At 35.0% G+C, this 25,545-nt stretch overlaps 2 protein-coding genes across 2 annotated transcripts in view; one reads left to right on the plus strand and one right to left on the minus strand.

Moving 5' to 3' along the window:
• Positions 1-5,515: 5,515 nt before the first annotated feature.
• Positions 5,516-25,545, minus strand: part of LOC110460104 — a 31,281-nt gene continuing 11,251 nt past the window's right edge. The window contains exons 2-10 of the mRNA XM_021512829.1: positions 16,995-17,046; positions 15,752-16,606; positions 12,632-12,832; positions 11,238-11,636; positions 9,170-9,328; positions 8,530-8,903; positions 7,806-7,929; positions 6,945-7,024; positions 5,516-6,449 (exon numbers count right to left, since the gene is read on the minus strand). Of these exons, the coding sequence (XP_021368504.1) occupies positions 6,396-6,449; positions 6,945-7,024; positions 7,806-7,929; positions 8,530-8,903; positions 9,170-9,328; positions 11,238-11,636; positions 12,632-12,832; positions 15,752-16,606; positions 16,995-17,046 (2,298 nt within the window). The 3' untranslated portion in view covers positions 5,516-6,395. The remainder of the gene's footprint in view (positions 6,450-6,944; positions 7,025-7,805; positions 7,930-8,529; positions 8,904-9,169; positions 9,329-11,237; positions 11,637-12,631; positions 12,833-15,751; positions 16,607-16,994; positions 17,047-25,545) is intronic.
• On the plus strand, positions 20,789-23,623 carry LOC110460096. The gene is made up of 2 exons (XM_021512814.1): positions 20,789-20,812; positions 21,984-23,623. Exons 1-2 carry the CDS (start codon positions 20,789-20,791, stop codon positions 23,073-23,075), a joined length of 1,116 nt encoding a protein of 371 aa, XP_021368489.1. The 3' UTR covers positions 23,076-23,623.

Raw genomic sequence — 25,545 nt, forward strand, 5'->3', positions numbered from 1 at the left:
GGGAAGGGGGGGGGGGGGGGGGAGTTGGACAAACCAAATACATTGTGGGAAAAAATGCGAAAAAATGCGAAACTAACCGTCGTTAGTGTTAAAATTTTTGTGAAAGTGATTAACTTTTGGCGTTAGCTAACAACTGCGTTAAATCCTTTTGAACAACAGATTTAACGCAGGCGTTAACTAACGCAGAATTAGCGGTTAGCGACTCGTTAAATTTAACGACAACGTTAGCTTAACGATAGTTTTGAACAACCGGGCCCTGATGTTAACTCCGTTTTCAAAAATGTTTTCATTCATTTTTATATATATCAGATGATGTCTTAAGTTATTATCATTTATATCATGTCCTTTCCAATGAAATTAAGTGTTTTAAAGGTATATTATGATATTGATGTACATGTATGTATGTATGGTCAACTTTGTAGTCAATGTATTAGTCAATTTGGCCTTCTTGGGCGGTGCAAGTCACAAACTGGTATAACATATTTTTTGAATGCCTATTAGTCATGACATACATCGCTCAAGAATAGGCCTATGTTATGACGTTACAAAATCAAAAGCAGTGCAGAAACAAACAACGTTTCTGAAATGCCACATAGGAAACTCCCCCCTGAAAAAGTAATACTAAATGTAGTCACTGAGCTAACAACATACATGAGAGTTTGTGTATAATGTCTGTTTGATGTAGATGTAACAAAAATAAATAAAAAATAAAACAATATAAAAAAACAAAAAAACATACATCCTAATATATGTTTCCCTGTTTTTGGTACGATGTCGTGATGTTGAATTAAATCCTGGCCCTTCAAACTCTATATCATCCAATTCATTTCTCTCTTCCGAATCTAGTTCGTTCATCCTATTTCAAAAGACCCTTTCATAAGTACACCTAAACGTCCAACGTTTACGTCCCAAACTATGTGATATACACTGAACTTCACACCCATAGCATACTAGCGTTCACAGAGACATGTGAACTCTTTAATCATTTAGAAAATATGACACGTTCGTTCCTGGACAAGAATTAACGTAGTTAATGCAGTTTTAATCCACTAGGTCTGGAATAAAAACAAATGTCACACTAATACCTCATTACAGAAATGTTTACAAACTTGACATTTTGTTTATTGATTTCGGTATCATTGTTTAATGTCACACTTCATAAGTGTACATTCTGTCAATTTGTATTCTTTGCTATATTAGCATTGTATGTATATTCCACTTCATAGTGTTTTAATCCTACGTCCTAAGTAATTCTGGTGTGATAAATAAGTTTTCATTCACTATTAAGTATGTCTTTTATTTACTTATTCTGATCTCAGACATTACCGTATACTACCTGTAGATGCAATAAGCTTTCATCTAAATTTAGAAATTTTCAGTTTTTATATTTACGCATGCCCAATGTCAGCTTTCTTTCTGGTTTAACTGGAACGTGTTCCCTGACGAACGGGTACGTTGAATCCAGCACGGCTGATTAAAAAAGACGTGATTTACCGAACAAGAAGATAAATCATTGCCACGAAAGAAAACTGTAAGCATTCATTCATCAGCTATCTTATATATTCTACTTTTTTTTTCTGCATTTCTAGAGGATGTGTTATTAATTTACTCTTTTAATAATTCTATTTTAAATATAAATAGTTACATATATAATTATATACAATTCTTATTGTTCATGCGCGATTATTTTTTTGACGTTCTATTGTTTCATTTTCCCCAAGATTTGTGTTTTTTAATCTCATTACATATATTATCCATTCTCAACTTGCATACTTCGTTAAATATATTTCTCACAAACAGTATAAAAACATTCTAACTCTCTATCTGGACATTTGTTTTATTCTTTTTATGATACACTTTTGTATTCTGGCTTCTGTTTGAAATTTAACTCTGTTCAAATTTGTTTATGTTTTTGGCACTATCTATTTGTCAATCATCACAATAATGTACATCAACTAACACTTACATCTCAGACTGAACACTGTTCTATTACAAAACTATCCCATTTCGTCGCATCTATAGTATATGTTTGATCAAGAAAAGTTACACATGGGGCTCGCGAAAGAGGTAAATAAGTGTCCGATTTTATGGTCATAGATTTTGGTAACCGGTTCGTGATCTTCCGACCGAGAAACCGGTTAACAAGCTAAACGTTGGCAACCCTACTAATAAATTATTACTTTTTTCCTGTCTATGAACCGTCGGAGAGATGATGCGATCTTATCTTGTATTACTTTTTTCCCTGCCTATGAACCGTCGGAGAGGATGCGATCTTATCTTGTATTATTTTTTTCCCTGCCTATGAACCGTCGGAGAGATTATGCGATCTTATCGTGTATTACTTTTTCCCTGCCTATGAACCGTCGGAGAGATGATGCGATCTTATTTTGTATTACCTTTTTCCCTGCCTATGAACCGTCGGAGAGATGATGCGATCTTATCTTGTATTATTTTTTCCCCTGCCTATGAACCGTCGGAAAGAGTATGCGATCTTATCTTGTATTATTTTTCCCCCTGCCTATGAACCGTCGGAGAGATTATGCGATCTTATCTTGTATTACCTTTTCCCCTGCCTATGAACCGTCGGAGAGATGATGCGATCTAATTTTGTATTACATTTTTCCCTGCCTGTGAACCGTCGGGGAGATGATGCGATCATATCTTCTATTACTTTTTTCCCTGCCTATGAACCGTCGAAGAGATGATGCGACCTTATTTTGTATGACTTTTTCCCTGCCCATGAACCGTCGGAGAGATTATGCGATCTTATCTTGTATTATTTTTTCCCTGGCCTATGAACCGTCGGAGAGATTATGCGATCTTATCTTGTATTACCTTTTCCCCTGCCTATGAACCGTCGGAGAGATGATGCGATCTTATTTTGTATTACCTTTTTCCCTGCCTATGAACCGTCGGGGAGATGATGCGATCATATTTTGTATTACTTTTTTCCCTGCCTATGAACCGTCGGAGAGATGATGCGAACATATCTTGTATTACTATTTTTTCCCTGCCTATGAACCGTCGGAGAAATGATGCGACCTTATTTTGTATTAATTTTTGCCTCTTGGTGTTCCTTGTACTGGTTGTGTGTATAATTTTGTCGTCACTACTTTAAGGTTACACTTTTAGCAAGGATTCGACTGTTATCCAGAAACCACATCTTTTTGTGGTAACGTTATAAATGAGGGACAATGTTCCTTCGGACAATCCTCACCAACAACATATGATGATCAAAGAAAGAAGTATATTGTGTATGACTGCAGCAAGGCCAACAGTGGGGTTTGTTGTGGCTGGTCCGACAGAAGGTCGGGTATTCTTTCAAAACTGGTCATATCTCTTCTAACAAAACGGCGTTTTCTCATCAACCATGACAAGCCATGCGCACTTGAAAATTATCTCGTTCCGGGAAACTTCGACTGGCGTTATAATAAATCCATACTTATGAATACATGTACAACAAGTTCCTGTCAGGATCTTACTGTACTTAAATCTGGAAACCTAAGGAAGCACTTGTCTCGAAGCCTTGATATCAACACTCCAATCATGGATGTCACTGTCTTATGATAGGAAATGTCGAGCGATAGTTGACAATATTTAATAGTCATCAAACTTCTTATTTACCGTAGTCATACAGGGATGACCCAATAATGGATGTTTCCGTCTGATGATCAGAAATGTCGAGCGATAGTTGAGAATACCTAATAGTCATGCAGGGAGGATAAAATCATGATAGTCTCTTCTAATTAAGGATTAACTGTCTATTTAGTTTAGGTTATCGGGTGAAAACTACAATGGAACTAGGGTAAATTGATTATGATTATGATTAGTTTACACGAGTTAAATTAAATAGAAAGTTAATCCAAATATTTATAGTATTTTTCTTTTAATATTTTATAAAACGCATTCTTTTAACCGGAATATATTCTGCGGGAGGATTACAAGCATTCCATTCAAGCCCTAAGTGTGATACGGTTACGCTTCGCGCCACGCTTCGAAGGCCACCGTGACATGATACGACCAAACTAAGACTTATACGAACGAAATCGGCTGCATGTTTTCAACATAAACATCACATTGGTTTCTATATTCGCTTGTAAACATGTAATCATAACTGATTAGCGATAATTCTTACTTCAAAGTGGCTCTATGCGGCTACTTTTAGCACAACTTGCAAAGTTGCGTAACCCGATGCACTCGTACAATATTTCACTCGCACTCGTAAACTGATATCATAAAATCATATCGTTGTCATTCCATTACCAGTTTACCTCAACAGTTATGTTGAATACCCAAAGATGCCTTGTTCAATTCCGGAACGCTATAATATGGCACCAACGGATCGCAGTTTTGGAACTCTCCTGTGTTTTTGTAGATTCCAAGACAACGGTAACTAGGCATTGTGTCTACAAAATCACAAACACACGAAGTAATTTTATAATTTGATTTTAATTTCAATCATTACAAAACCCAGTTCGTGTGCTGTGATTTAACTCTCAGTATTTAGGTAGGCATATGACATTTAGGTCATGTCAATTTATCGAACTCGTCCTGGGATTACCATTAATTATCTACCAGCCTTATCGAGTGCAATTGAAAATATTACGACAGAATTGTCGTATATTGAACGTTATTGTCAAAATTAAATTTACTATCGTATTTCTGGATAGTGTTTATATTATGTCATCAAAGTAAACGTATGTAAATGAACACAAACACGTAGAAAAACACAAATTCCAACCTTCCTGTCAGTCGGTGCAGTAATCATCGGGCACTGTAAAAAAAACGTGACGTCATCGGAATGTATACATTTCAACAATTTATTTGTACGTTCCAACAATGTTTCTTTTGCATGAATACACTAATGAGTTGTAGATCTGGTATCCCCGGTACTTCTGTTTACTTTCGGAAATAGCACTGGAAACCCCCGGGTTACTGACGTACACATATGCACACTGTGTATGTATCACTACGCGCACGAGAATGACTGTCGTTATCCGAGTGATAATGACAATGACCTCAACAAAGGTTATTTAGTCAATTACACTTGAAACTGTAAATATTCAGGTATAGAGAGATAGTTGACGGAATAGATGAGCAGAGACCAAACTTCATTATTTAGCGTCGTGTAGCACATAGGACACAAACAGTATACACATCACCTGTCTTCTATTGTAAGAATTATTGATGACTTTTGATGAAAAAGATCAAAACAAAAACAAATCAAATTTGGTGGAGTGTAACACTTGGATGACACAAACTTAGTATGCACAGTCCATGTCTTATTATTAAACAATATCGAGCAACAATACTTGACAAATGTAGGAAGCACAAACTGTTACCAATGACTAGTCATGGACAGAAATATATAGCCGGCACTTGCGATACGACAATGTCAAAACGATAAGATCCATTAAGACAAAGTTTGTTTTGAACACAAACAGGAATTGAAAACTTATTTTGCGAGCTTTCGAAAGAATCCAACGTAGATGAAGAAAAAAGCAAGGACTCTAGCTGTACAAATATGTTTTATTTGAATCTGAAGACCATAGCAAAACGATAATAACATATGAATCTATCATGATGCAAGTATCGGCATGGGCATGAAATTCATTATGACGACGTCAAAAGGATATGTAGCTACTAATCTACATATCAGACAGAAACTATATCCCGACGTCAGTTTAAAATTGATATTTCATGATAAAAAAAATATCTCACGAATCCATTATATAGTCAAATGCAGAGTTGTTGTGTTTTGAAATTTGAAAATTAAATAATTGAGATGAATAATTATGAGAAACAACTGTCACGAGTTCAGGAATCCTTTTTTATAATATGAAGAACATATACAATAACACGTTTGAAAGTAGTACCTTGCGGAACTTAAAATGAAAAAATAATAATATGAAATAATAATGATAATAATAATGATAGATCAAACACTGTTTTACGAGTAAAAATGCAACAGGACCACATGGGGATTCCAACAATGAACCTTTGATCACATAACGGTATCTCTAACAAACTGAGGTACCTGATCAACGGTGCTTCCCTTGCCCAGTTCCTCAACAGTTAATATATCTTAGGCAAAATTTAGGGGAGGTTACTGTATGTTTGAAAATCTGCTTTGGAATTCGCCAGTGTTTTGCAGTGCGGCAGTGATCCTTCAGCACTATTTCCAGAGCGTGTTGTTTTGTTAATCAGATATCACATAAAGAAAGTCTTCAGATACATGAAATGAGAAATGATGCTCATTCAATATTCGCACAGAATTTGCTCGAAGAACAATCGCGAAAGTTAATAACATTTGCGACATTTAAATGAGTTAAAGAATGTTACACATACTTTTAACATTATAACCCATCTTAATATTATATTATGTTGAGGTGTGTTCACACAGGAGGGCTTCCGAAGAATTTGCCATTCACACAATCACCAATACAAACCTAAAAGGAAAGCAACATGGTTTTACTGAAGATGTTAAAAATGAATGTTGACTGCATTATAAGTTATAAAGTAGTAACGAATACTAATACTTATTTATACAAGGTAATACAATTTGTCACTGACATACATTATCACAAAACTACTCAGACTGCATACAAAATGTACCATGTTTCGACGTATTTATTCTCGTTTCTGTCGGTAGTAATGACAAACTATGAAACTACACCCAAATCTGTAAGAGTTATACAGCTTATTCTTAATCACCGCGATTGCAGATGTATTTTAGCCTTTTGGTTTACCGTTAAATGTTATCAAAAGAACTATTTCTATGCAAAAATTGTTTCTCACTGATGTATGTTTTGATAAAACGTTAAAAATATAAATAATGGAAAACCTCAATATCGACGGACAGTTATAAATTTAAAAACAAAAAACAAGCTTACCACGAGTTGCTCTTTTGTATACTGACAGAGGTACAAAAGTAGTTAACTTACATCATCCATTTCACCATGGAAGCCGTCTCGAAGAAGGCATTTCCCAATTTTCAATGACTCCAATCCTACTTTAAGTTCTCCTGAAAAACAAACTCATTCAAATAAACCTATACGCTACATATGTTTCCTGCAAAACCAATTACTCAAGTTCAGGTTTAATTTGCTACAAAATTTCTCCAGACAAAAAAAGACCAACATTCCTTAAGCGTTTCCCTCTACAAAGAAAATCCGTAAACGTTTTTTATGAATATATATTTTAAATGCATAATTTGTTTCAGGTGTTTCCTTTATGTACATAGAAGTTAATAAGTATAGATTGTTTGTGCACTCAGCAATTTTTCATAAAAATCAGATGGATAAAAATGTACCAGGATCGTAAAACTGTTGAAAATATTCTTATTTTTTCTGAAAATTGACATTTGATCTTATGAATTCTGTGCAATTCTGTGCATGTTGAAATTTTAACGACATCTGTTTCACAGAAAACTGCGAGGAAAAGATTCAAATATTCTATCTTTCTTAATACACCATTACCAAACTGAGGAAACATTATGAGGTTACAATAAATTACCTATACGGTCCTGGTGCCGGGAAGAAATACCTTTAGATAACACCAGAGTTCTTACATTAGTTTTACTTATATGCACATCTGCTTAAATTGGTTCGAAAACGATACCAACAAACCACTAACACCAATATAAATCAGTCATGTGTGAATAGCAAATATCCAGAATTCATCAAATAATACTGTAACACAAATCGGTCATAAAAAGTAAAAGGCCAAAAAAAAATATAAGAAATCATTTAGTTTTAAAAATAGCATGTTTGACAGATAACAAAATAGGATTATTTGACACGTACCAGTGAGTTCCTTGGTATCGAACTGACTGTCTATGGATCGGCCTGTGTCGTAATCAATGCTGCTGGTAGTAGCAGAAAGTCTGTGTCCGTCAAACAATAGCTCCAAACTCGTCCACTGATTGGGCTAACGGCAGAAAATATAATTTTTGTTGTACAATGATTTTGTTCTGTAAGACATTTGTAAGGCATTGTATACCACCAGCTGATCTATCCACCAGGCAAACTGCTGACATAATATATTATATACCACATACAATTTTATTAAACTTTATGTAATTGTTTATCAAGGAATGACATAAACCTATAATTATTAAGTTGATAACAATGACTTAGAAACCCTCAAAAGATGATAATTTACGGGATAGTGAAAGAAGGAGATGTAGCCATGATGTGGCCATCGTATTGAGCAGAATAAATGAGATCCTGCTTTCTGAACAGAAAAGCGTTTCTTTCGGAACTTATGTGAAACAAATATTTAAAAAATTAATAAGAAAGAATAACAAGTACCTTTGTTCTTATTGTAAACATGTATTTTTTTCATTGGCAATGGGTTTCATCAAGCAAAATATTTGTTGGTTATTCAATTGGGTAAAAAATGAAATAATTTCTTTCGAAAAGAAATTAAAAGTTCCTTGGAAACATACCAAATACCACATAATTATGTAAAAAAAATATTCTAATGATGTTTTTAGGCCATCCTCGGCTTGTAATATGGAAAGCTCACCTGGAACGTATGCGCAATACTAGCATTTCCGTTATCTTTGGTAGTTCCTAGGTATATCACGAAGTGTTGTTCAAGCGATTTGTCAATTAAGATTGCTAATGAAGGGGAAAGACGTGAACTTCCGGCTGAGATAACAGTTCGACAATTTGAAACGAGAACTTGTCGATCTTGTCCAATCCCTGGTTTGGACTTGAACAACATCTTTATGTTCGTGTTCTTTGAGAATCGTTCGTTAAAAGAGTACACGGGGATTGCCAGATAAGATTCGCCATTAAAATGTCCACGTCCTCCACTGATATTGACCTTGTGGTGGTTTTCTACCTTAAAGGAATGCAAGTCCGACTCGAAGTTGACACACACTTCCGGTTTACACTCTGTAAAAGTAAAAAGTAAGAAGAAGGAATAGTTCACATGAAAACGAAATTAAATAAAAATAACAGTAAGAACATGAAAATATATAAAAAGAGACGAAAAATATTATATTTCCATCAAAATTGTTGTGATATAATTCTACATTTCAAATGTGATAAAATTAGAACAAAATAGCTCATTTTTGACAACTGTATTATATTAGAATTACTCAATTTCACTTCTTGCAGTGTTATTTTAATATAAGGGAAGATAACTCCGATATACTCACCTCTGGGCAAAGTGTCCGAAATGTCGGATGAGGGGTGGTCACAAGTACATTTCTCAATTCTAAACACAAGATTCCCAGGGCAAGTCGTGATATGTAACTTGTTTGTATTTCCAATGAACTGGAACGTTTTTCTACCAACCGCTTCCAGAGAGCAACTCCCTGGAAATTAGGAACCGAGTACAATACAATAATTAATTATGTAAACAATGACTCTTTCGACACACTTTAACTTTCTTGTTGTTGAAGATTTTCTTTTTTTTTTCTTTTTTTTCTCTCCATTTGATGTCGACATTTTCCCTTCCTCAATTAAATGACCTCAACAGAAAAGCACAAATATTAATCAATAAACAAGGAATTTCAATCTCCAAATTTTTTTATCATACCCGTTAATTAGGGACATATTTCAGGTGTTCCTGTTAAAAGTTGAGATTTCGTTGAATGTTTTGTGAAATCTCCATTGTTCTTATGTTGTGCAAGAAGTTTACTCAGAAGAAAAGTGTAAAAATATTAATTGACCCTTATCCCTAAATATGTTTTCTGTTTTACAAGAGATATGTGGAATGGATGTTATAGCAAAAAGGGGGAACTATAGAAGAAGCCAGAGAAATGATCCCTCATTCTGTTGCCCGGTCAATTCACAACAAAATTAGTCCAAAGTTAAAAAGTTCAAAATCATTGCATTGTTTTCCTAAACGATGGATATTTGCAAGATACTTACATAAGGGGGGAAAAACCATAAAAAATAAAAACGTATTTTTTTCTTTTGTTTAGGATAAGAAATTTGGTATATTTTGACCAAACATGAAGCAGAATATCTACCGCTAAAGTAGCATTGATTTCAGAAAATTATAGGAATAGTGAGATAAATAAATTTAATTGTTGGAGTTACCTCTCTTGGTAGATCTTGTTAATTTAAACTAGAGTTATGCCCCTTTATAAGAGCTTTCCTGTCATACAGAATCGAGCTGATTGGAGACCGAAAGTAATCTCAGGATGTATAAATTGTATTTACCCGCCCTCCCTCCCAATGTATTTAGGCTCACAACTGCTTTGTAATCAGTAGTTGAGCTTGGAAGAGGTACTGCTGTCGGTTTTCTTCTACTTCCAGGGTTGCAGTGTTCAACTTACTTCTCGTCATGGCTTCAGCAACACCATTGCAGGCATATTTTTTATGAACACCTGAAATGCTAGCACTATTTTTTGGAATTTTCTGATCAGTGATAAAAAAAACCTGGCAAATCTAAACTTCATTAACAGTTTGAGTTGTCAAATTTGTGGTTAATTATATTCCCCATACCATGGGCTTCTGTTCCAAGAGCTCGTGAGGGTAGCATGTAGTCATGACCATATATGCCATTAAAACCTATTTTTTAGCAGTCTACATTGTTCGTTTGTTTTATCTAACTATTTGATAATAACAAATTAAGACAAAACCGTAATGCCATCTTTCCGTAAAGTTCAAAATAATTGCGACCATAAAAGACTTGGAAACCCTCCGTTGTAAGTTTGCATGTCAGAAGTCGACATTTATCACGATAGTCATAATAGTCGGTGCAGGCCCTTGAATACTTAATCAACTTTGACACGTAAACGCAGAAGGTAGGGGCAGGAGGGATACTACTATGAAGAAAGAGAAGACTAACTAAAGCCCAATATATATTTCATTTTAAGTTGAACATATTGGATTTTGTTGCCTTTTTAAAGATATACTATTTGTCAATCTTAATTGCAAAATTAGCTTGTAACTTGAATTTTTGTTTTGGTGAGTACAACTTTGGACAAGTTCATCAAATTATTTTCTTCTTTGAAAAAGGCAATAAAATGTATAATGTTGAAATTGAGAACGCTTTGAGGCTATTTTGATATAAGTGACTCCGAAGCAATCTTTTTTTGTTTGTGCTTTAGTTTATTTTGCTTTACATAATATGTTTCACTTCGAAAGTGGTGCTTATTTTCTTGGTCTTTAACGATTTGAAAAAATTTGCCCGAGATAAACTTTGTTCACACCTTTTTTCTGTTAACGTTTAAGTTTGGACCATTTGCTATTTACATTTTAATTGCAACTTACGTTTTGTAGTGGGTTTATCGGTTGTCGCCGTGATCTCCTTTCTTTCGAGTAGAATAGCATCTGCTGGGCATGGCAGATCACAAACACTGTCATCCATGCAGGTGCCATTGATATAGGCTTGTCCTGCTGCACAACAGAAGGATTTCGACTTTTTGTTTTTACATTCGTAGAAATTACGACAATTAATATCATTGGCGTACGAAGTAATGTCCGTGTTCTGACAGGGGTCTGGACACTCGTTAGTGCAGTTATTGTCGGGTACACATTGACCGGATCGGTAGGAGAAGTATTTATCACAGCACACTGGTACCGAGTGTCCTTTCTCACATGACCAATACGCCCGACAGTTATCGTTTAGCGCATTGTCGTATGATTTGAGAGTAGGGTTTCGACACAGGTCTGAAAAAGAAGCATTAGAATTACTATTTATTCCTTTAATAGATGATAAATAATAATAATAATAATAATTAAACAATAACAAAGCAAAATAAGATAAGAAAATTATAATACAATATATGCGATTTTTCTCGTGTAAAAATTGTATGAAATGTAGCAGAATTTGACATGTCACGTAAATCTGGTGACTTACATCTTGGTTAGTTAGAACCTGCTCATAACGCATAGTCATAAGAGGAGGCAGACAGAATAATTGAAAGTATGTTATAAATTATGACATAGCAATACACAAAAATAGATAGAGCATGGTCATTCGTTATGAGGCGTCAATCAGAGCATGGTCAGTTTGTCATTGCTTTTGGCGCCAATTAGAGCATTGCTTATTTGTTATTGATGATCATGATCTGATGACTGTCAGTTTGTTATTATCTGACCATTAGATCATGTTCATTTTTGTGAGTAATATCAGAGTATGATATATTTTTTCTTTTTGACTGACAATAAAACTAAGGCCGTTTAACAAGTTTGGGTCCAACTAATCTTAGACAAGCGCCGTTTTATTATTCAATTTTAAATTAGATCATGGTCACTTAAGTGTCGTCAGCTCATTAAGCCAGTAGTACTGCTGCATCAGTTGTCAAGCAAACAATGTTCATGTGTTAACAATTAATTACTATGGTTTAAAATCAATTCTTTTCATACTAGAACTAATCATGGAAAATTGTGTTTTAATCACTTTTTATCATTACTTTATCAGATTCTTTCACGATTTATTGGAAATGAGCTTAATCAAATCAAAAAGAAGGAATGTTGGAAAATCCGGTGATTTAGTCCCAAAGCCCAACCCTCTCTTACACACATTAACAATTATACATAATAAATAAAAAATAAATCTGTTTAAAAACAAAAAAAAACGCCTAGATTTGGAATTGATAGCAGTGCACGCATGAGAGATATGAAAGCTCAAAATCATTTAAGACATTTTCTTTTTATGTTACCTGTAGTGCAGTCCACCATGTGAGAGAATTGGCAAGTATTGTGTTCGTACGACCAGAACGTTCCGAATCCACACCGCATGTTGTAAGCAATCCATTTCTCATTAGGGAAGATACAGTGAATATACTTTCTGCAGTCAAGTGGGTGTTTCAGGAAACATGAATTTCTAACTGTGATATCAGGGTTGCACTTCTTGCAAATAGCTGTAAATTAACATAAAAATTTGAGTACACTGATGTGATATATGTTTAAATGACTCCTAGAGGATCGCCATGCCACTGCTCAAACTGTATTAGTATTTGACGTTTTTCTGGCAAGACTAAATGTTAGTTGACTCATTTCTGAAAAGAAAACAATTCTTTTCGGGCGTTTTATAGAAAATAATAGATATGACATAAACAAAATACAAATGAACAATAGTGTTCTGAGTGTAAAGGTTCAACGGAATCAGACCGGGATTCGAACTCTGGACCTAAGCTTGTTTTTCTATCGCTCTAACCGATTGAGTTACCTGGTAAACGAGAGTAATCTAGCCTAACTGGGCTACAGTTATATCCAAACGAATGTTAAGGGGAGGCTACTGTATATTGGAAAAAGACTACAGTGCAGTGGGTCAGGTGTACTTAATGAACCTTTTCTATATTGATGCATTCTACATAGGTTTTGAAATATTTAAGACATGAATCTTTATCCCCCAGACCATTAGTAATACTAATGGGTACTAAATAGACAAAACCGTCATATGGCGACGAAAAAGGATAGACTTTGCCCGATTTTCTTCATCTAAGCATATTTTTAAAAAATGTGCATTATTATCTGTATATTTTAGTGATAGTCATTGTTTACACATTTAGTATCGTAAACTCGAACAAAATAATTTGCTAATTCCGACGATGATAAGCAAGTGGATATAACTCCTTTTTACACTTGTCACCTATTGATATCTTTATCCTAAATTTAAACCAACATTTTCGGATAAACACAAGTTTTCATGCTTACATACTTACATTCGATTTGTTTTATCTTACTCTAATTTCTGTAATGAAGCAAAAATGCCCATATTTTGTTGCATTTATGATGTGTGCTTGTGGTTTTAATTTCAATTCAATAACGTGTAATTTACATGTGCTTTATTTCAAGCGAGTGGCTTGGCTACTTGCTTGCATATTAAAATCGGTCATGTGACAATGCGATGACGCCTGGCGGAAGTTTCTGTGTATAGGTCACATGACTCGCACACAAAGAGTCACTGAGAAGACAGAGTAAATGCTAAAGTTAAAAAGCCATCTTTATTTGCATACCCACCACCTCCCCTATCTCCACTAGGATGAAGTTGTGTGATATTCTAAGTTGTTTGTTTTTCCGCAGTTACGAATATACATTGTCTTTGCTTTTTAGAACGAGAATTTTCTTTTTAAGTATTTTGTTATCATTTTGTATTATAAGTCATATTCCTTGTTGTACCTCTGTTGTGATGGTTTAATCATTATGTAAAGGCTATATGGCCATATATATCATCACCTACACTAGTCAAACTTGTTTTTACATTGACTTTGGCGAATATGTAATGTTATGTACTGTTATATGTACTGTTTTATTGCTAATTTTACGTAACGTCATATAAAGTCATGTAATGTTGTTGTTTAATGTCGTTTTAATAAACGGTCATTATCCGAATTTTGATGGATTACCTACTACTCATTTATTATGCAGCAGGTTTTTGTTTTCTATCTTGCATGATCTTGCGATAATCAACTCCTAAATGAAATGTGGTATTGATATTTTTATCAGGATAAGCTCACGTGCTACACATGACATGTCAATAAAGGTATTTGTTTTTGAAGGTGTCATTATTTAGTCATTGTGTTGATATCCCATGTTCCACCAGTGGTGTTCTAGGGTATGAAGAAACTCACCGACATCACTATCGATCGATATAACACAGGTATTTTATTTACATAAGGGCACCCAGCCAGGTAAAACGTAATACAATATATGAAAACAACTCATTTCATTCGAACAAATATTTTAAGGATTCCGATATCAATGCACTATTGTTTTTCGTATATACAGTGACCTCCCTTTAATTTCGGTATGTGTATAACTGTTGGACAGCTGGGACAGAAAACCTCTATTGATTAGGTAGCTCAGTTGGTAAGAGTGATCGTACAACATTTTGAAGACCAGGGTTCGAATCCTCTAGCCCCGCTGAAAGTTTACATTAAACAAACTTGTATATCACGTTTTGTTTGTTTCATCCTTAGTATTCATTCATAAATGTCTATCAATGTCATGTTTTCTTTTCAGAAATGATTTTTCGGCGATCCTTAAGGAACATGCCTGGGTATACAAGAGCTCTCGATTATCTAGTTCTATCAATTAGCTGCACAATTCTGGACCCGTCCACGTGTATATGTACATTATTGCGCCGTTTTCTTCTTCTTACGGTGAACTGGTGCAGTCATTCCTTACGACTACACCAATATTTTGTTTGATGGACTGCATAGCATGAAATATATATATACAATGGGTACAAAATGTAGGTGTATTGCAATGCGGATTCGAGAACTATCAGGGCTGTGTCGCGGATCTGGGCCTTGTAGTCCTCTAGTGTTGTGTTTGTACTACTGTTATCGTAAGAAGGTTCCATTATGTGGGGAAAATGAGTTTTTGTATGTATATTTGGTAGTAAAAATGTGTCTGTAGGTGTAAAAGAGTGCGTGCCGTTTTTTGGGGTCTGTTGGTATGTGTCAAAGTCTATTTCATTATTTTCAGATTTAGCTTCAGCCTAACGTTACCTCATAAACTAGCGGAGCTATAATGTAACTACAGGCATCAGAAAGCACCAAACTAAAACACACATGAATCACAAAACAGCAATATTTTACTCACAACCCATTGAGTTCCAAAAACACGAACGTTTGGGAACGCCAGTCTATGCAAGGGTACGGTGCATGAATACATTTGAACATGGCATGCCGGTTTTGTTTATGATAGAATTTATAATACACCACTACCTATTCACTAAAACATGAAATAAAGAAAATAGTTTAAGGAATAGTTTTGTAAGAAAAATTAATAATATTATCATCAGTTAAGTTTAAAAAAAAAAAGGTATTTACCCGGATCGAGATAAAGCTTTTCATTGTCGGAGTTAGCTTCCTCTAACGTGACATATGGTCCAGGTAACAACGCCTCGGTATCCTTAATGATGTCAGTGTCGGCTGTTTTGGTGTTCGTGTTACTTCCGGTAGTGTCGGTGTCATGCGCCGGTGGTATTCCTACGCCTTCTAATTCTTCGACTACATCAAATCCAGACTGAATGTCAATCACGGGAGCTACAACCTGGTCGCCAATGACCACAGCGTCTGCTTGGTTGTTGGTGGCAACTGTGTCACCTTTGTTATTGTTGCTTGGCGTATCACTTTGGATACCAATGGCAGCTACATCACCAGTTGATGGCATATCAATGAGACCAGTGGCAGCAACATCACCAGTTGATGGCATATCAATGAGACCAGTGGCAGCAACATCACCAGTTGATGGCATATCAATGAGACCAGTGGCAGCTACATCAACAGTTGATGGCATATCAATGAGACCAGTGGCAGCCACATCACCAGTAGATGGCTTATCAATGAGACCAGTGGGAGCTTCATCGACACTTGATAGCATATCAATGAGTCCAATGGCAGCTGCATCACCACTTGATAGCACATCAATGAGTCCAGCGGCAGCTACATCACCAGTTGGTAGCTTATCAATGAGACCAGTGGCAGCTACATCACCAGTTGATGGCTTATCAATGAGACCAGTAGCAGATACATTACCAGTTGATGGCATATCAATGAGACCAGTGGCAGCTACATCACCAGTTGATGGCATATCAATGGTATCATTTACAGTGTTGTCGAGAACCCCTGCCGCTATTTCAATTATACCATCTCCAGGTGCGGTATCATTTGCTGGAGCGCTATCTGCGAAAAGAAATTGTGTTGTTGATAAGTTGTTAACTATACCATACAGAGCTTTGATTCCCAGCAATGTTGTATTTAAGTTCGCAATCATCAGGTGCGGAATTGTAAGTGGGGAAGTTATCTGCATACATATGAAGGATTTTATGTTAAGTATATAGCTTTGAATTTGCTCGACTTAGAAATATTTTTGCATTAACATGACAAAGACAAATTCGCACTTAAATGTTTTTGATATACCGAAACCATAAGAAATTCTCTGATAAGAAAGATTCCGTTGTTTGCCTTTGAATTTGAAAACAAAAAAAATGTACTTTGAAAACCGTGAAACAAGCAACGCCTAATATTACTTTGCATACATTATGTGTTACTTCACAATAAAATACATTACCTGTTAGAAAAAGGAGAACTGACAAACAAAGTAACCGGAATGGTTGTTGCATCTACAAGAGAAAAGAAGAGGCGGATATGGCTTAAGGTCGTATTTACAATAAACTTCATTCTAAATAGTTTATGTTCGTTATCAGAGTAACTGTTCGAAAGTATAGTCACGACTCTCCGGTAACGCGTGATTTCCTGAAAGTGGTTTTCACTAACAAAGGGATTGATGCAATTAACATCAGTAATATCTAACAACAGAAGTCCATCCAAGCTAACCCGCCGCCGTTCTTCAGATACCAAAGTGCCCCATTAAGTTCATACAGTTATTTTCAACCAATTTTGCTTACAAACTTTTCAACTACAAGCAAACTCTACAGCAGCTGAATTTATTTTTTGACTTTTCGATCGTGAACTTTCTCTTTCCTGATAGCAACATCCCTGCTACCGTACACACGTTGTTTACATGTCGATGTTTAGTATCATGACTTCCGTGATAAATATTGTCTGCTTACGGACAAACTTACAACACAGGTGCAGGTTGATGAACGCTATGGACAAGTCAAATGTTCTTCATCAGCATCTCGCATTTTTTATTACGCTCACTAGAAAACATTGTGGTTTTTTTTGTCACTACCCGAGTTCTCGATGCGAGAAGTTGATGTTACTTTGATTCGACTTAGATTTACATGACAAGTGTTATCGAAGAAGCAGAAGATGCTTGAGATTTAGAACATTATGTATGTTTTTTAAATGGCTAAATGAATTTTTACCAAGTTGTCAAATACTTTCATACATTTTCAACAGTAGGCTGTTTTAATGAAGTGAACCCAATTTTGTTTTACAATATGCTACATAAGCGTGTAACTAGGTCAATTTTTATTGTTTTCGCTTCGTTTGCATATATGTAAATTAGGCATGTGCCATTTAATTGATGAAACGACTTTGCATGATAATTGTGCATTCTGTGATATTCTTAACTTAAGACAGCTGCGATAATAATTTTAAGGTGATCGTGCCTTAGAAAATTATGATATAATATATGTTATGCTATTGTAAGTTTGGTATATACTAGTATATATATATGGGGCAAAGAAGTAATTCCAACAGTGTAGACAAGTTTAGGTTGTCAAATTTTCGGAGTGATCCGCTCCTTTTTCAAGACACAGTGAAACAGAACAGTTACATGTACATATACATCATATTACAAGAAGATAGACTTGATATACTATAATTGAAAATATAGCTATTATATAAAACCAATAGTCCCCTCGGCTAAAGACAGCCGAAGGCAGCAATTACGCTGAGAGCATCGCGGACAAGGAACGCTGATGTAGAGGACCTATTCTTGCGCAAGATGCACTGTCATATAAAATGAGTCAACGAGAGATATCAAAAACGTGGAACATGTGCATTTGGAAATCTGGCCCAGTAAATGTGAAAAATCTCCAATCTGCTACGGAATGTGTCATTAGTCGCCTCTCAATACTGCGATGGATCTAAGTCACAGCAGGGGGTCCAACTTAGTCGCCTCTTTTGGTTTGCAGGAATAATGCATGTGCCTCTATTGGTTTGCAGGAATTATGCATGTAATTATCAAATAAGTGAGTGCAGGAAGAATAAGTAGATAAAATGGCTAAGATACTGTTTAAATCTGCAAAATAAATCTGACAACGGCTGTTGGTCACACACACTGACATGAAGCAGCAGGCAGGCGAGATAGCAGACCAACTGTGCAGTAATGAATCATTAGGTCAAATGCCCCCTGGAAGGAAAACGAGCGGATGGCAACCGCCTATCGTTCGTTCATACCTCGAGGGTAGCGGTATATATATATATATATTTATAATGTAATTCATAATAAACACATGCATTTTAAAAACAAGAGGACCATGTGGAAGATTAGCCCATGGCTAAACATGTATTTATTCTCAATAAAGAATATCTATTAGAGTTATTATCATTATTATTATTACAAGCTAACCGAAATATGATATATATAATATTCTCCTTGTCTGCAACAGCAACCAAAATGAATAAAAGGATTAAGTAATGAAAGAAAATATATGTATCGACAATAGGTAGACAGGTTTATGTCTTCCTTGGTCAAATATATATTCAAAAGGGCCTTGAAATTGAATAGAATTGTCAAGAAAGAAGCGTTTACAATTTTTTAAAACGTCTGTCTTTAAGAACAGTGGTTATGGTCATGCATGGTTATAGGGTTGGAGTATCAACTATTTTATTTGGAGGACGTTGTACTAAATCACCAGGGTCAGGGGCTAAACCCTGATACCACTGGGGTCGCTATCTTATACATTCTAAAAAATATTTGCTTTATTCAGCATTTCTAGAAGATGTGTCGTTAATACATTTTTTTAATAATTTCATTTTTAATATAAATAGTTACATGTAGCATTAGTAAGAATATTTCGTGGACTACAAATGTCGGAATACAGTAAGGCGGTATTCCATTACAGTTATCTGTACTCGAAATCATATGCGGTAATATTGATCTTGAGAAAACAATTTAATCGACAAACGTTTTAATACATGCTTGCGCATTCAAGTGTATACTGTAAAAGTTGATACTTCACAACTTTTTTCAGTACTCAGTATTGGCTCAAAATAATGCCTTTCATATGGTCGTAACACGCTGTTTTTTTATCAATATTATATATATTATGTTTAATCATGTTTTTGTCGTTTATATTTTTTGCAAAAAATAAATGATTTATCATTGATCATTCATTTTAACAGTTCATCATATTTCTGAAGATTTCGATAGAGCACAGCCGCTGGGAATTAAATCTGCAATGGAAAGTATCACTGAAAAAAACACTTAACCGAGTCTTTAGTAACTGACGGTGTAGAAGGGGGGATTTCCAGAGTGTGGAATGACGTCAGAGAAACAATGGATTGTTATAGGCGTGTTTTGTTCCTTCTGTCGGTCATAACCGGACTGTCCGTGAGGCAAACCTGTCCTTGTTTTATACCAAATTACATAAGGGCAATGTATAGCAAGGGAACCAACTCTGTTAATGCACGCATGTATTACCGTTAAAGAGTGGGGTATTTTTTTATTTTTTATATTTATTTTTTTATTATTATATTTTCCAAAATTTCATGACATAAACATATATACATACAATGTACATGGGCGTCTAGAATCGCCTTTAAATAATGTACATACTGTTCAAAATATTCGATCAAGTATCAGTATTCGTCATACATATATATTAACAAATAAGTATACATGATATAAAAATAAACTTCCGGATATTCTTGTCCGTACTTTATTCTAACTAAAAAGCTTCGCTCGGGCGCCGAAGGCTCTCGAGAGCTACGCTCATATTATTTTGTCTTTTTCGGATGTTGATCACGGCTGACACTAACATATTATTCAGGTTGTTGGAAATTGGTTTTTTTTCAGATATGATTAAACAACTATTTGAAGATAAATCAACACAAAACAAACTAAAGTATATTTAAAGTTATTGACAAAATGTCTGCCGTTGCGTTAACGAAAGTGGGACACCAAGCAAATTAGCTTTACAGAAATTAAATAAATGCGGGACAGGCGGTCACGCTTTCATCATAACCCAAGGCCTGCTTCATGTTATAATCGATCTCCAAAACCCGTCACCTGCTGCACATTTACAATATACACACAATCTGAAGGTAAACTCATTAGAATTTGCGCATGCTCAATGCCAGCTGTCTTTTTAGTTCTACTGGTCATCGAGTCCAGACCAATATGTATGTCTGATCCTGCACGGCTGATTAGAATAGATGTTGTTTCTAACGATGGCATTTTCGAAAAGGATAAATGTAAGTATATATTCACCAAATGTCTTTTGAATATATTTCATTCTACAAAACGTAATTTAACTATCATTCATTTTTTGAATTTTCAATCAAATATCGCACAACATCCGATATTCACACATTTTATTGTTAAAATGTGGGTTTATGTCACTGTTTGTAATGCCATTTCTCCTAAACCAGTTGTCCAATGAATTTGAAATTTCATATTTGCGTACTTCATTTTTTCCAGATTATGAATAAAACAACTAATTATAAATCCCCGATGATACCCGGAATGACCCTTTGCGCCCCTAGCCCATAGTATTAATCTTATCTATTAGTCGAACACCTGTCACACCTGACGGATGTATCTCACCTGTGCCTTATACATACCGGTTACCGCGGAAGAGCCTGGAGGCACATATATCGTAGTCTTACAGTATCGGAGTAACGGGCGTCACATTATGTTTAACTGTAGTATTATGAAGAAAGTGTTATGCTATCTGCTATAGTAAAATAATCATTTTCTATGCACATATCTGATATTTAACGAATATCCATCAATCGCCAAGAAATGTTGGGTTTTTTTGTGCGTAAAATCATGTAACCAAGTGATTATTAAGCCGAAATCGTTTTAGTTTTTATCCACTCCATTATATAAAGTCGTTCATCTATTTTATTTTTTCACGAAGTTGTTGCCGAAAACATTGGTTTTGAAAATAATTAAATTTGTAAAACAAAAAAATATTTTTGAATATTAATGAGTGACTTTTTACATATGTGTCATATCACTATGCGAGCCTTGTCAACACAATGAGATTGTGGTAGAAACAGATCACACGACTCGTGGTTGTTGAATATGGTTTTTATTTCACTCTCGTTAATTAATTTTCAAAAATTACAGAAAGATACTTGCTAAAACTCGTGTCTTTTGTAACTTTTGAAAATTAACTAACTCGAGTGAAATAAATACCATATTCAACAACCACTCGTTGTGTAACCTCTATATATTCCTGAGTGGACAACATAAGTCACATTATATTATTGAATGAGCAACATTAGTCGCTTCACATAATTTATTTAGTCCTGCATACGAATCGCCGAAGTTATCATATGATTAAAAGTATTTCAATCGGTAATGAAGTATTTCCTCCACTTTGGCTAATATTATGTTATATATTTTTTATTTTTTTAGGGTCGCTCCTTGGTATTCCTTGTACTGGCTGTGTGTATAATTGTGTCGACATTGCGTCTGAGATACACTTCTAGCAATTATGAGATTGCTGTCAAGGGGCCACTTCCTCCAGCAACATATGATGATCAAAGAAAGAAGTATATTGTGTATGACTGCAGCAAGGCCAACAGTGGGGTTTGTGGTGGCTGGTCCAAAAGAATGTCTGGTATTCTTTCCACACTGGTCATATCTCTTCTAACAAAACGGCGTTTTCTCATCAATCATGACAAGCCATGCGCACTTGAGAATTATCTGGTTCCGGTCAACTTCGACTGGCGTTACAATAAATCTATACAAATTAATACAGCAAGTTCCTATCAGGATCTTACTGCACACAATTCTAAAACCCTAAGGAAGTACTTGACTGGAGACCTTGATATCAACACTTACTTTCATCAGGATGTCAGTTTTCTTCGTATGGACTGGGATTTTACAGAAGATTTCAGAAAAAGGCCAAATATCAATAGTGAAATTGCGTGGATTCAAAATTTGTCCTATGCTGATATGTACAAACAACTTTATTATCTTTTATTTAAACCATCGCCTCTCCTTGAAAATGCATTAAAAGATCAAAATATGCATCGTAGCAGACCTAAGCTAGCGTGTGCCCATGTACGTGTTGGGGATAATCCGAACATGCCTGGAGACGACCGTAGAACTAGACCAAGGAAAGATATTATATGGCATCATTTTGACAAACTAAACAAAGATGAATATGACATTTTTATTGCAACTGATTCAAATAGCGTAAAGAAACGGGCTAAAATCCGTTATCCTGCAAACATAATTGACACTCCCGGCAGAATAACACATATTGAACAACAATACAAATTCGACCCATGCGAAGGATTTCTAAAACAGCTTTTAGATTTCTACTTGTTGATAAGCTGTGATACCCTGATACTTACCCGAAGTGGGTTTGGAATGCTTGCAGCGTACCTCAGAGGAACGGATTCTGAGCTATACTGTTTACAAGAAGGAGACCTAATGCCTTGTTCAAGGTACACACTCCATCACGGACAAATATATCCCGGACAAATGCATGCACCATAAAGTCAGCAAATGGTTTCCACAGACGATGAGTTGATGGTAAAAGAATATTTCATTTAAAGATCCCTTCACCACTGCAAAACTGTAGCAACACATTGAATTGTATTGTTCTAGCATGAGTATAGCTTTGTATCATTTTTGAACAGAAAACATATATCTTTCAGGGCATTTACAGAAAACATTAAGATGAATTTATCCGAATTTAATAATCCACCGGGGAAAGACCGGGTTTCAAACCCTGGACTTCAGATTGCAATAGTTTAGGCCTAATCGACTAAATTAATTGGTCAACAGAAGTGCCCTGACTCAACTGTGTAACAGTTATAGTCAGAAGGGAATTAAGGGAAGTCAGTGTATATACGAAATACCTGGGTGGTCGAGTGGCGCAGTCGATAGCGCACTTGCCTTTCACTAAGGCGGCCGGGGTTCAATTTCCCGATCGGACGTGAAAAGGTTGGGGTCACCTGCCCGACCACGTGGGTTTTCTACGGGTACTCTTCACTAAGAACCCCCACGCGTTTAAATACTTTTGATATGTTTTTAAGGTTATTAGTTTGTGTCACCATTTCTCAATAGAATTTCTTCAAATTTTGAAGTTATATTGTTTTGAAGAAAAAAACATTTTCTGCTACCAAAAAAATATAAATATAAAAATTAAAGACACACATTTTTTTGTAAAATAATGTCAATAAAAATGATACATAATTGTTGTAAAATAAATAAATTCAATATATTATATATATTTTATATATACGAAATACCTCAGTGCAGTGGGACAGGGATCCTAAATATGAAGCATCAAAAAGGTTAGCTTTACACGAAGACCATTACGTACAACATATCTTAATGCGTACAACATATCTTAATACGTACAGCTTATTATCTTTTACGTACAACATATATTAATACGTACAGCTTATTATCCTTTACGTACAACATATCTTAATATGTACAGCTTAGTATATTTTTACGTACAACCTATCTTAATATCGACAGCTTAGTATCTTTTACGTACAACCTATCTTAATACGTACAGCTAATTATCCTTTACGTACAACATATCTTAATACGTACAGCTTATGATCCTTTACGTACAACCTATCTTAACACGTACAGATTATTATCTTTTACGTACAACATATCTTAACACGTACAGCTTATTATCTGTTACCTACAACATATCTTAATACGTACAGCTTATTATCTTTTACGTACAACCTATCTTAATACGTACAGCTTATTATGCTTTATGTACAACCTATCTTAATACGTACAGCTTAATATCTTTTACGTACAACATATCTTAATACGTACAGCTTATTATCTTTTACGTAAAACATATCTTAATGCGTACAACCTATCTTAATACGTACAGCTTATTATCCTTTACGTACAACATATCTTAATATGTACATCTTATTATCTTTTACGTACAACCTATCTTAATACGTACAGCTTATTATCCTTTACGTACAACATATCTTAATATGTACAGCTTAGTATATTTTTACGTACAACCTATCTTAATATCGACAGCTTAGTATCTTTTACGTACAACCTATCTTAATACGTACAGCTAATTATCCTTTACGTACAACATATCTTAATACGTACAGCTTATGATCCTTTACGTACAACCTATCTTAACACGTACAGATTATTATCTTTTACGTACAACATATCTTAACACGTACAGCTTATTATCTGTTACCTACAACATATCTTAATACGTACAGCTTATTATCTTTTACGTACAACTTGCAATATTGTTTGTACAAGATGCCACATGTATCTTAAACTTGCAACATATATAGAATATTTCTCGAAATGTCAAATGGCAGTTCCCTGTCAATGGAAACCGAGGAATCAATAAAATTTGTTCGAGGTTCTTTGGCTAAACGCTTACATGAACAGGTTTTAGTAAGTAAAATTGAAATATTCCTTTGGATATTTTTTTACTGTTTTACATTATGTGCATTATACATTTTACATTATTTACATACGAATAATGTTTTCGTTAACCATACTCGAATAAATACTCAGATTTTAAAAAGTGTATATTTTTTGCAATGTCCTTAATTCACAACACCGAAGCTTTTGTCCTAGTGTTCGACATTGTCACTGTTGTACCATGTACCAATGTGTGTAACACCCAAAGATACACGTAACACACAACACACACGCGTTTGATAGCATCTTTATAATTGGGAAGTAGATGCAGTTCACCAAAAATAAATTACACTGCAACATACCGCTGTTGCGTCCTTCTATGACTCATCGATTATGCCTAAAGGCCCAGGGAAATCCAAATGTCCAAATTACTTGTTGCAATATATATTTTTATAAAGGGGGGATTCATCCTGTCATTGACCGTACTCTTGCTAAATGATTTGAATACTTAAGCATTGAACTGTTTTTGTATGGTATTTATGATCTATTTGAATGACACAGCTTTGCAAGCAAACAACATAAT

The sequence above is a fragment of the Mizuhopecten yessoensis genome, unplaced genomic scaffold (assembly GCF_002113885.1).
Source record: "Mizuhopecten yessoensis strain PY_sf001 unplaced genomic scaffold, ASM211388v2 scaffold10317, whole genome shotgun sequence".
Classification (NCBI taxonomy): Eukaryota; Metazoa; Mollusca; class Bivalvia; order Pectinida; family Pectinidae; genus Mizuhopecten; species Mizuhopecten yessoensis.

What these genes read in the sequence shown, in the direction of transcription:
- LOC110460096 (XM_021512814.1), top strand. Translation starts at nt 20,789, where the DNA reads ATGGCATTTTCGAAAAGGATAAAT. An exon ending in CATTTTCGAAAAGGATAAAT is followed by an intron (nt 20,813 to 21,983) that starts GTAAGTATATAT and finishes TTATTTTTTTAG; the next exon opens with GGTCGCTCCTTGGTATTCCT.